General features: G+C 36.5%; 1 protein-coding gene and 1 long non-coding RNA gene across 12 annotated transcripts in view; one reads left to right on the top strand and one right to left on the bottom strand.

Annotated features, from left to right (window-relative positions):
• LOC309609816 overlaps window positions 1-13,165 on the bottom strand; it is a 252,719-nt gene that overhangs the window by 144,719 nt on the left and 94,835 nt on the right. The gene's annotated exons all lie outside the window — the stretch shown is intronic.
• The window catches only part of NAP1L1 (nucleosome assembly protein 1 like 1), a 32,903-nt gene that overhangs the window by 1,410 nt on the left and 18,328 nt on the right, over window positions 1-13,165 (top strand). For 10 of the 11 annotated variants that reach the window (XR_014233563.1, XM_082351706.1, XM_082351705.1 and 7 more), the window contains exon 2: window positions 9,334-9,370. The exons of the other annotated variant lie outside the window; for it this stretch is intronic. Coding sequence is in view for 9 of the 10 variants with exons in the window: in XM_082351706.1 (XP_082207832.1) it covers window positions 9,354-9,370 (17 nt within the window). In the remaining variant the exon portion in view is untranslated. The remainder of the gene's footprint in view (window positions 1-9,333; window positions 9,371-13,165) is intronic. 11 annotated transcript variants of the gene reach the window in all.

Genomic DNA, 13,165 nt, shown 5'->3' with positions numbered 1-13,165 from the left:
CCCTCAAAAAAAGAGGCAGGGCAGGGAGACGGGTAATGAGGTCCTATAGGGGAGGGCTGGGTTTTCCGAGTACAAGAAGAGCCAGGCACGTGATGTCCTCAAGGAGCCCCAATTTTATTCTCTCACTGTCGGATGATTCTGTAAGGACTGCGTTTTAAAAGCTCACAACTTAAAACTGCTTGCCTGATTTCAGGAGAGCTGAGCTGGAAAACGAAATTTGCCATTTTTGAAAATACGTAGCATCAAAATACCTTTGCAAATTAGTATTTAGTTCCTATTTTCTTGTCGGCTTTAATTAATACTACTTCTATACGTACTTTACTTAGGAAGTAATACACCTTTGGATAAGGGAAAAACCTTATATTTAGAATGACTTATTTAAAGCTGACGGGAGGTAAATGAGGTTTACAGTGATCTTCTGGGGCTGAAGTCTCACGCTTCTTTCGAAGTTTTCTGAGTTCAAATTAATGGCACAAATCTAAAATGTGCTATTTGCTTTTTAAGAAGACTGGTCCTTCCATACCAGTCTGAAAACTTTAATAAAATGTATATGTTGCAAAGTACCTATTTTTGATACAAGACCTATTGACAGGGAAAATTACTAAGCTAATACTAAATGTGACACCCTTGTCCTCTAGAGGTTAAAAAAAAAAAAACCCAACACTTTTACCAGAACTAATTTAATCCAGGTGCTATTTTTTTTTTATTACTTACTCAACTTGCCCATATTGCCTCGAGATGACTGACTGATTCTAAACTCCCCAAAATGTATTCAGTACAGCGTCCTTTTGTAGGAAAAGGGGCTAAAAAAGGTAGAATCTGATTGACTTGAAGGTATGAAGATGTCAACATACTGCTTTGCTTACTTTATTTTCTGCTTGATTGTAAATTTGAAATATTAATGAAGGGATGAATCCTGATCAATTTAGAAAACTAATGATCAATCTATTCATATCCTCAAGTCTAATCAATGCTGTAATTACTTGTGTTCTTAGTTGATTCTTTGAGTAAATATTTTAGCTCCTATTTGGACATACACCTTATTTCATGAGCCAAACAGGCAAATTGCTTGTCTAGATATAAAGTGTTGAGTTGTGATTAGTGCCCTGAAGAAAAAGAAAGTGGGGGAAGTGGGAGATAGTGTAGTATCTGTAACCTTCTTTACATGAAGGAATTTGTTAAAACGGTAACATTAAGACCCATTTCATACTAATTTCATCTGAGTAAGTTCTCTCCCTGTTGGGCAGAGTAGGGGTTAGAAGGTGAGCACGGTTGCTTTCACTCTTCCTTGTAAGTTGCTTAGTACTCTGACTGCAGACCACTAGATCACATTACTGGGCTTGCCATGGAAAGTGGCCTCTACACTTCTGGTTAACAACTCTGCCTTTTACTGCTACATAGTTTGATGTATTTTTACTTGCTCAGAAGTTTTGTGTATTGTGATTTTTATTGGGAAAGGAGGCTATAATTTTGAAGAGTTTATTAATTTGAATTATTTTCTCAGGTAAAGAGGGTACATAAGAAGAGCACAACAGGCAGAAAATATTCTTGAATGATTATTCAGGCAATGTTTTACTCTGCATGTATATTAACACATTTAATGCTCCTGGAGATAGCTAGTATCAACATTTTGATGAGGAAACTGAGGTACAGAGCAGTTAAAGAACTTATCCAAGGTTACATAACTGAGCAGTGATGATTTATAATAAGGATTTTATATTGGTTTAAAGGGAGTTCCCTTGACTTAAACTGTTGCACTGTATACACATCTGCTTGGAATTTAAAAGCACTCTGCTTGGGTTCCACTGGGCTTCAAGGGAAAGTTCAAGCACTTACAATCCTGAAGATTTCTTCCAACATATGTCTGATATGTGAATAAGTTGTTTTAGTTTGTTAATGCTGAGTGAATTTTCATGAAATATCAGTATGTTTCTCTGCTGTTGGGTCAGATGATACCTTGATCCCTTGAACAGAAGATAGTGTTCTCAAATAGGAGTTCATTTGGCTTGGGAGTGTAATACAAAAGTCAGTTCTAGGTTGACTTTTGATATCCCTGAAGTGAAAAAAGTGAACATAAAGAATGAGATGTTCTAACTGTGAGGTTGTGCTGGAATCAAGTAAAGTACTGAGCCCCTGGACCACCGAAATTGTTAATAGAACAGCAATGTCCAAAATACAGATTAGTTTAAAATGCATTTGGAGTGAGATATGAGTTCTGAGGTAAAGGGAAATTTTTTCCTTGGGATGTTATTGGTTCCCTTGAACTCTTTTGCTTTAAAACATTTGTAGTTCTTTTTTTTTTTAATTCTTTAAAAATTTTTATTTTTTAATTCTTATTTTCTTACTTTTTTATTTTTGGCTGTGCCGCATGTCTTGTGGGATCTTAGTTCCCCAACCAGGGATCGAACCCACACCCTCGGCAGTAAAAGTGCGGAGTCGTAACCAACCACTGGACCGCCAGGGAATTCCTAAAACATTTGTAGTTTTTAATGATTGGCTGTTTCACCATGAAGTAGTCATTTTCTATAAAGGAATGTAACTATAGGTTACTATATAATCTATGTAGCAGTAGGCTGATAGGGGAGGCCCCTTGGCTTTTGGAATAGTGGAATTGGCATAGGTATTGGAAGTCAGATTTTAATTCCTAGTTTTTTCACTTGTGTGTTGCTGAGCAAGTTGCTTACTAATCTGCAAATAAGAGGAAAGCATGTAATAATCTTTTATAGAGTAAGCTCCATGAATATTAGCTTTCTTTCCTTCTCATTGAAAGTAAGGAGAACAGAATCAGGTATACTGGAATGGTAGGTCATTTGATGTCTGGACATCTAGCTATTATAAGACCACAGAATAATCAAATGATGGTCTGATTGAATCACTTGTTTCCCCCTCTTTTTCCAATGGAAGATTTTCTTTGTGTTCAAGTTCTTGGGTTAAGATTTGCCTTCAGTCATGTTATGAACTGTGTCTTTCCATTGACATCTTCTATAACATATATTGATTGGGTAGTGGGTAGAACCTTTTATTGTAAACTTTAATCTCTTTAAACTTTAAAACAGTGATAACCACCTTTTGGTTAAGGATTGTATTCTACTTTGAAGCTTTTTGTATTCTTACGTTGTAGATGTGTTTTTTTTTTTAATTCTTTGTTTTATTTATTTATTTTTGGCTGTGTTGGGTCTTCGTTTCTGCACGAGGGCTTTCTCTAGTTGCGGCGAGCCGGGGCCCCTCTTCATCGCAGTGTGCGGGCCTCTCACTATTGCAGCCTCTCTTGTTGCGGAGCACAGGCTCCAGACGCTCAGGCTCAGTAGTTGTGGCTCACGGGCCTAGTTGCTCCGCGGCATGTGGGATCTTCCCAGACCAGGGCTCGAACCCGTGTCCCCTGCATTGGCAGGCAGATTCTCAACCACTGCGCCACCAGGGAAGCCCCAGATGTGTTTCTTATAAGTGGGATGTAGTTGGATTTTTTTAAATCTAGTCTGACAGTTTTAAAAGGGAGCCTTTGGTTGACTTATGTAATCACTATGATTAGGTTTAAATCTGATTTTTGTGTGTGTGTACTTTTTATTTGTCCAAAACCTGTTTTTCTTTTAGGTTGATGTAAAAATAGGTATAAATTACTTGGTGTTCCTTGTACTTTGGAAGCTACGTGTTCTCTTTCTGAAATTTTGGAGTCACCCTAGAAATTATAACATGCTTACTTAAGAACATTAGAATAATCCATTTCCTCCCCCCTTATTCTCACCACTGACAATGTTATGGTAGTTTAAATTTAACACTACACAGTGGAGATATTATGTCTTTTAAAATATTTGTTTAGGTATATGCTGATATCCTTATTTCCTCTCATTTCTTCTTGTATCTTTAGATCTTCTGTTTGGGATCACTTGCCTTTGGAGAATATACTTAATAGCATTTATTAATGAGAGTGCTGGAGATATTTTTGCCTGAAAGTACCTGTTACACTTGCATTCTTTTTTTTTTTTTTTTTTAATTGAAGGAAACTTTTATTCTTCTTTTAAAATTTATTTATTTTTGGCTGCGTTGGGTCTTCGTTGCTGAGCGCAGGCTTTCTCTAGTTGCGGCAAGCGGGGGCAGTAGCTACTCTTCATTGTGGTGCATGGGCTTCTCATTGCAGTGGCTTCTCTTGTTGCAGAGTACGGGCTCTAGGCGCGTGGGCTTCAGTAGTTGTGGCACACGGGCTCAGTAGTTGTGGCTTGTGGGCTCTAGAGTGCAAGTTCAGTAATTTTGGCACGCGGTCTTAGTTGCTTCTCAGCATGTGGGATCTTCCCAGATCAGGGCTTGAACCCGTGTCTCCTGAAATGGCAGGCGGATTCTGAACCACTCTGCCACCAGGAAAGTCCCTCACCTTCATTCTTAAAGGATGTTTTGGTAGGGTGTGATATTCTAAGATCCTTAGTTATTTTCAGCACATTGAGCACACAGTACGTTCTGTTGTCTTTTGGTGTCTGTTGAAGAGAAAACAGTCGCCAGTCTTCTGTGCCTTTGAAGTTAGTCTAAGTCTTTTCTCTGTGTGCTTTTTGAGGTGACTTCTGTCTCTATTGTCTTACATTTTCACTCATATATCTAAGTGTGGGTTTTTTATTTATCCTGATTGGAATTTGTAGCGCTTGTCTTTCATTAGTTCTGGAAAATTCTTAGCTATTTATTCTTCAAATATTCTGCCCATTCTGTCCTCTACTCCTAGAACTTCTATTGAATCTTTTTTAGACATTATTGTGTCCTAAAATGCTTTTTCAGTATTTTTTATCCTCTAGTCTCTGCCATACTGTGGAAGATTTCTTCTAAGCTCGCTTCCAGCTCACTTAATTCTCTCTCCAGCTGTGTTTGGTTTACTGTTAAACCTGCCCATTTAGTTTGATTTCTGTTATTTTTATTTCTAGAAGTTCTGTTTAGTTCTTTGTCAGATTTGCTCTATCACCTTTAGTAAATGAGTGTTTCTTGTAGGTACTGCTACAGACACTGTATTTTCAAACTTAATAAGCATGATTGTTTTTTCTTTGTGGTCTTTTTGACAGTATTCAAGTCCATTCATAGGACCGGCCCCTATTGTTCTCGAAAATTGCTTTATGAATTATTTGAGGTCTAGGATGAAGGCACCTTTCATTTACATTTGGATACACAGGTGCCTAGGAATGCTGAGATGGCTTTAAGCTCATAGCTTAAGGTTTTGGGTGCAACGCAGATGAGGTGAATTTGGGCTTTTGAACAGGAGGACCTGTTTATTATCTCTGAGAATATAGCACTTTGATGTTCCTGCTTAATTTGGGAGGTTTGCTATAAAGATTTCCTACCTTGAATAAGTCCAGGGCTTTTGGTTTCACCAGACAGTAGTTCAAATTTGAGATTGGCAGTTGCCCTCAGGGCAAAGGTGGCTTCCTTCTACTTATCCTTTTGCTTCCTGTTTTGCCTTCAGTTTTGGGTTAGTAATTTCTTACTATCTTATTAACATTTTTCCATGCTTTTAAGATTTTAACAAATTTTTTATTCTGTACTTTTAATTAGTTTTCATTGGTAGAGTTGGTCTGCATAATCTAGCTTGTCACTACCAGGAGTGGAAATTCTTCAGAACTCTTAGAAAGCAATTTCATGTCTGATAAATAAAATTCTCATTGATTTTACTTAATGTTGTTGACTACAGTAAAAAAAAAAAATCAATGTAGGTGTTAACCTAAACTTGTGTTTCTCAATGTGATCTGAATGTCTGAGACCACCTGCCTCAGAAGCTGGGTTTCTTATTTTGAATGCAGATTTTTGCGTCCACTCCTTGGTTTTGAATCTGGGTATGGGAATAGCTCCTTTATTTTTAGTTTTTTGATTTATTTGTAATTCTAGATTTACAGAAAAGTTGTAGTTTGGAGATCCCATATGCCCGTTACCCAGTTTCCCCTAGTGTTAACATCTTATACTACCATGGTGCATTTACTGGTCGGTCTGTGCATTTGTCAAAACTGAAAGAAGCTGTTTTTAACCATCATCCTAGGTAATTATTTTGCAGAAACACTGACCCCATGTAAAGAATAATTCAAAATGGACAGAATGAAAAACATTGTGTGTGTTTATTGAGTGTTAACTAGGTGTCAAACACGAATCTTTTACATGAATTTGCTTCTTAATAAGAGAAATCCAATGAGGGAAAAATTTTCTCCTGCTTTTTGAAGATGATGAAATAAGGCCAGAAGTTGTTCGCCTGAGCTAGATTGCTGCAAAGCTGGCGTCAACCCAAATGATCTGACTGCAAAATTAGGCATACTTTTCTTTAAAAAACAAAAGTGTATACAACCAAGAAACCTAATTTAGCCAGAATGAGCAGATTGTAGAAGGCTTCTCTGAAGAAGTGAGTGCCATCCTGTTCTATCTTGAATCCTCTGTAATAAAGAATCAAAAGAATTTCATTATAAGAGTTTGAATTCTAAATGTAATGCCACAAGGTGGACACTGAGGGTAGAAGTGTAGCCATTTTTCTGTGAACGTGTTAAAATGTTATAAAAATTTGAATTTAGAAGTTTTGGGCTTTTTTTGTTTCATACTTTTGATAATTGTTGAATTTACTACACTGTATATTCAACCCAGCAAATTCTAAAATGTTACTAAATAAGTATCTGTATAGGAAAACCAAATAATGCAGAATGAAACGTAAGTTCTCATTTACTTCCAGTCTTTTCTCTCTTATAGGTAGCTCCTGTTAGGTTTCTGGTGTATCTTTCCAGAAATGTCTTATTCATAAGAAAGTATGTACATGTATGAGTATGCACATTCATATATATCCAGATTGGATTTTGCCATACATCCTTTACCCCTGCTTTGGTGCTCTTTCCATATCAACTCAGATCTGCTTCATTTTTTTATTGCAAAGCATTCCATTGTATGCACATTAATACTAAGTTTTTTTTTGTATACTACTTTGTATACTACTCTGAAGGATATGATGCAGTGATTGGAAAGAGCAGATATAATCCCTGTAATCATGAATTTTATGGCCTGGTCAGTTGGGGGAGACAGACATTAGTCAAATAATCACGATAATTTATAATTACAAACTTGAGACATCCTATGAGGGAAAGAAATGGAGCTTTATAGGAGTGTGTACAACCAAGAAATCTTACTTAGCCAGGATGTACAAGTTGGAGAAGGCATCTCTGAAGAAGTAAATGCCAGCCTGTTCTGTCTTGAAGAAGTAAATCTTTGAGCTGAGAGCCAAAGAATGTATAGGACTGGGAAGAACCTATTAGGCGAGCATGAAACATTTACAGACCCTTAGATCCTTTAATTTTTTTCATGGTAGGTTCTCATAAGTGAATAACCAAGGCTGGAGATGGACATATTTAAGGCTTTTGTTATTCCCATGGCCAAAGTGCTCTCCAGAAAGGTAATGGTTTATAGGAACACTAGCCATATTTAAGAATGCATATTCACCATAATTTTCCCTGCATTAAAAGAAAATCCTTACTCTGATTTCATAGACAAATCTGAATCCCGCTTGTGTTTCTTTGACTGATTGAATATTTTTCTTATTTTTGAATTAGTATCTTCATAATTTTTTGCTAAATGTTTTGTTAATGCTGGCTAATTAACCAGCATCACTAGAGAAATTTATCAATGCTGTTAGAAATTATTTACAGCAAACAGAAAGTGTATAAAATAGAGTAGGATACATTAGGAAGAAATATTCCTAAATTGTCTAAAGGGTGGGTATTGGATCAGCAATACTATTCCAAATGATAGCACTTCACTGCTAAAATCAGTAACTTAATTCTTTAAATGAAAAGCATATTAAGTATGTTCGTATGAGGAATCACATCTTGTAGCATCTTGTGAGTTAAAGACTAGGGTTTTAATTTTTAAAAGATTAAATATTGATTTTAATGTGGAATTCTAACCTTAACTTTTAAAAAAGTAATCTGTGCATTACCTATGGCATTCAGCCATTTTTCTGGCTCAGTGTAACACATTTTGTCTTAAGTTTTGGTTTTCCATTTTTTTTTGAATTTAACTTAATTTATTTTTTGTACAGCAGGTTCTTATTAGTTATCTATTTTATAAGGTTTTGGTTTTCTAAAAGCAGTATTCTCTAAGTTAATACTAATTTTATAGTGCGAAAGAACTTAGGATATGTTCTGATCAGTCCTAACAGTATTCAGGTCTGATAAGCAAGAACATTATGGACAATGTGCCAGCATATCTGGGGTAGGCTGGGGGTATGGTGGTATTCAGTGATGTGACATGAGGTACATTCACGGAGATGAGGAAGGTTTACTTGACATAGATTGGGACCAGAGCTTTTTAAAACTGCCATTAAATAGTTTAAAGGGCTGACATTTGATAACAAGAATTATTAAACTAAAAAAAAAAAAAAAAGATCTCCAGGGGGAGCATAATGAGTACAGTACAGCATGTGGCAGATTTTGACTTTCTAACATGAATTTGATAAAAATTAATACTGTTAAAAATCAAGTGGGTTTGAGAGAGGTAAAGCAGTTGTCCACACAAAGACTTATACACAAATGCTCATAGCAGCTCTATTTATAATAGCCCCCTGCCAAAAGAAAACCCAAATGTCCATCAACAGCTGAATATTTAAACGTACAATAGAATATATGTTTTCAATGGAATACCACTATACAATAAAAAGTAATGAACTGTTTGATAAGTACTACAACATAGATGAATCTCAGAATAGTTTTTTCTGAATGAAAGAAGCCGGAACCGGGGGAAAAAAAGTACATACTGTATGATGGCATTTCTATAAAATTCTAGAAAGTATGAACTAGAGTGACAGCAGAGCAACAGTTGCCTGGGGTGGGAAGCAGGAAGGGGAGAAGGGAGGTGTTCTAACAGGGCAGGGGAAAAACTTTGAGAGTGATGGATATGTTCATTATCTTGACTTTGATGATGGTTTCATGGGTGTATATATATGTGAAAACTTGTCAAAGTTAAAAAAAAAAAAAATCAAGTGTGAGGTACTAAGCAGCCCAGAAATTTAAGCAAAAATTGACCATTCATGATTGTTAAAGGAATTTGAATAAAGACTCTTTGTATTGTTCCTTTCCTGTGATTCTAGCATACATTAGATTTTCACCAACAGTGCTATTGTAGAAATCCTTGCCTGATAGATTCTGAATGCCAAGTAGTAACTTGTAAGCAGCATCCTCTGAAAAATTACTTCAGTGACTGGTGTCTATGTTCCATGTTTTTTCTTGGAATAGTTTTAACGTGGTATTCATTTAAAGGGTTTTGGTTTCATATATTTTTATTGGTTATAAATAAGTCGTATGCTCTTTTTTTTTTTTTTAACATTGATGTTTTTCTCCATAGATATTTGGCGCTCATACAACATGGCAGACATCGACAAGTAAGTGGCAGATAGTTGGTTCCTTTTTCAGATTTGGCATCACTTTGTACCGTGTGATGTAGTTAACAGTGGTACAAATTATGTACTATGAAAATGTATGGTAATGACATGCTTTAGTGCCTGCTATTTTAAAAGTTGGGTACAATGTATTCAAGACAAAATATAGTATACATAATCACTGTCATAAATATAGTAAACCGTTTGTCAGTATTTATTCTTAGGGAAGTGCTGAGCACAATAATGAGTCATAAATATTTGGAGAATTCATTTTTACCATTTCTCCAAGATTTTACTACTTGCATTGTAAAGTATCATACATACAAGATAAAAAGTGTATGAAACGTATGTGTAGAGTTTAAAGAATAACAGTACACTTGTGTACAAGTTTTTAAAAATGGATCATTACTTTTAGAAGCCCTGTGTGCCCCTTTTCAATTGCATCCTTCTTTTCTCTCCAGAGGTGTCAGTACTATCTTGGCTTTTGTCTAATTCACTTCTCTGTTTTTCTTTAGAGTTTTACCACCTACAAATTCTTAATCAGTGTTTACTTTTGAAAATCTGAATAGCAGTTACAAACTTAGCTGTGTAAAGAAAAAAGCAGTGTTAGTTGAAGGGTCCAAGGTAGGAAAATAAAAAGTAAAAGAGACTATCTGGGTCATGGACTGGCTTCAGCTTTCCTGAGTCTTTACAGGGGCTTATTTTGGAGAAGTCATTGGGCAAGGTCATACATCCTGGAAACCTAGGTTTATTGAAGTTGGCATCTGTCAGGGTTCTAGTGTGGATGGATGTCTTGCAGAAGTATGGTGAAGGAGAATGAGGTGACCTGCACTGTTTGTTGCTATTTGTAATTTCACAATAGTCTGCCAATTCAGGAATAGGTAAAACAGAACATTTCAGGATGAAGGGGTTATGATATGATTATCCACAGCTGTTGTAGGCAGCAGAACATGGAGGTGGGAGGGCAGGAAACTTTTATCATAAAGGCAACACATTCAAGTATTTATAAGAATCTGGCCAATCCTCCCATGTATACTGTCTTCAGCATAAAAAGAAGAGTGGCAGCAGACATTTTAGTGATAATGGCTGTCAAAGTGATTGTCTCCTGAATCACACTGCTCCAGTGTGGATTGCTTGACCTTGGTTGCACAATTGTCGTTGTGGATTTATTTTATCGTCCTGGGGTTTCCTTTTGTCTCTCCTCTCTTGGGTTTGCTGTTTGCTATATCCCATGTTTTCATTTTTTGGTTCTTTGGTTTAGTACCTTCTTGGAAGAGTACAAGGGAAGTAAATTATTTTGAGATGGCATGACTGAAGATGACTATTTTACCCTTCTGCTTGATATTTGGGGTGTAGAATTGTAATTTGGGAATCACTTTTCTTTAGAATTTTGAAGGCATTGCTCCATTGTCACCTTACTTCTAGTGTTGCTGTGTTGAAGTTCAAAGTCGTCATAATTCTTGATCATTTGTATGTAACACTTTTTTAAAAACGTAGACATATATATCTATTTCTAGAAGCTACTCTGGCTTTGGAGTTCAGAAATTTTTACATTGTTAGGTCTTTTTTTTTTTTTTTTTTTTTTAAATCTCTTGTTAGGCATTCAGTGGTGGACCCTCTCAGTCTGGCAACTTGATAGCTGTCAGTTCTAGGGAATATTCTTGTCTTATTTGGTTGATTGTCTTGTTCCCATTTTCTATTTCTGGAGCTTCTGTTATATGTTGGACTGGTTCTTGTGATTACCTTTTGTCCTAGTTTCCATCTTTGTCTCTTTGCTCTTCTTTCTGGGCAAAGCTGAAGAAACTTTATCTTTTAACTCTTGTATTGAGTTTCTAAATTTCTGTTGTTTTAGTTTTCAGGCGTTCCTTTGCTCTCTGTTCCTATTTTTGTAGCATCTTGTTCTTATTTCACGGATTGTAATATCTTTTCTCTGGATGTTCTTTCCCCTGTATAGTCTGTTGGGTCTTAAATTTTTCTTTACTGTTTTGGTCTCCATGTAGGAGGCTTTCCTCAAATAGGAGGTAATACTTGTTTGCTCCTTAAGACTGGGTGGGGAAAATGCATAGTTGAAGGATGTTTTTTAAAAGTTAATTGGAGAATTTGAGTGTTGGGAGGGAAGGAGTGCTTTCAATTTAGGATTTTAATGTGGGCTCACCAGGGCAGACATTTGTTGTGAGACTCCCCACTGTCAGAATGGCATTTTTTTCTGGGCTGGTCACATACCCCAGTAAAGAGTGTTTGGGTAAAGATCTGGCTTCCATACATTTGGGAACTAACTTGGGAGAAGGCAGCTGGGGAGGGGTCTCTGCATTCAGCATTCTGTCAGTAGTATGTATGTATCTGTGATCCTCTAGTCTGAGCTTCCAGTTCCCCTTCCAGAGGAGAAACTGTTCTGCTGGAGGGAGAAAGAGGATCGAAGGATTTAACTGTTTATTAGTTTTTGCTTAGTTCTCCCTATTTTATCCACCCTCACACCCAAGCCCTAGTTCTAGAAGTGGCCTTTTTAAGATTCTGCATTTAGGCTGGTTCTCAGCTCTACCACTGCTGACTTTGATTTCAGTTCTCGGTGAATTTGCTGCTTTTTGTCTCCTTGTCCTTCAGTATTTGTTTAAAAACCCCTTTGTCATAATTTTAGTGGAGATTTTGGAAGGATTAAGATCAGATGAGTATGTGCAGTCTGCCATCTAACCTTCATTTTGTCTTAAACTTTGAAAAAAGAGTAAATTGGTTGTGATAGCTTGATTCTGCCCTACCCTTCCCACCCCATTTACTATTGGATGCCTGTGAGCTCTTAGGAGGGTAGGAGGAAGAGGAAGATCCTTGTTCTTTAAAGCAGGAGTCCGCAGACTTTTTCTTTAAAGGACCTGATCGTAAGTATTTTAGGCATTTTGGCTATGAGGTCTCTGTTGCAGGTATTCAGCTCTGCCGTTGTAGTGTGAAAGAAGCCAGAGACAATACATAAATTAATGTGGCTGTGTTCCAATAAAACTTTATTTATAAAAATAAGACTGGGCTGGATTTGGCCATATGACACAGTTTGTGGACTTCTGTTTTAAAGCTTTAAGTTTTAGATGTTCAATAAATGATTGAATGAGATGGTACTGGAGGAAGAGCTGTTCCATGTTATCTTTATGCTTAACTTTATAGTGAGTAAAAGATATTCCCAAAATAATCTGTATTGTTTCTGATGGGAAGGCTGTTTTTTTTTCCCTTCGTTGACAGAAACAGATTTTTCTAGCAGAATACAGTTGAACTTTTCTATAGTTGTTCCTATATGAAAATTAATTTTTCAAATGCTATTTCTAGACATGAAAGCAACTAATTTTCTAAACCAAATACCGTACTAAAATGTAAAATAACACAAGGAATTGTATGATGATCTGTATGTTGAGTTAGATATCCTAATTCCCCATTTTAATGCTGATTGTAATCTCATGTTCAAAAACTAGATTTTTAAGATGAAATGGAAAGAATGTTATTACTTTTTACCTTCTCTTTCAATGGTCCATCCTCCTGGCTTTACTCTAAGCATGAAGTAGACTCAGGTCTTCTTAACTTTTACTGTTCTTCCCCATCTCCCCTATGAAGTGAAGAAAAAGGAAAGTCCAAAGATAGTAAGTACAGGCTGATGCGGTTGTTCCACAGCCACCAGGGATCCAGGATCCTTCTGTTTTTCCAGACTCCTTAATTTATTCTTAGCTGGTGAGTTCCATTCTCTAGGATGCCTCATGGTCCAACATGGCTGCTGGAGCTATAGCCATCATATCCCTGTTCTAGGGAGGGTGCAATATTGAAAAG

The sequence above is a fragment of the Balaenoptera borealis genome, assembly GCF_965194805.1.
Source record: "Balaenoptera borealis genome assembly, chromosome: 13".
NCBI lineage: Eukaryota > Metazoa > Chordata > Mammalia > Artiodactyla > Balaenopteridae > Balaenoptera > Balaenoptera borealis.
The sequence above is the reverse complement of the archived record's forward strand: the minus strand, read 5'-3'. Positions and strand labels throughout refer to the sequence as shown.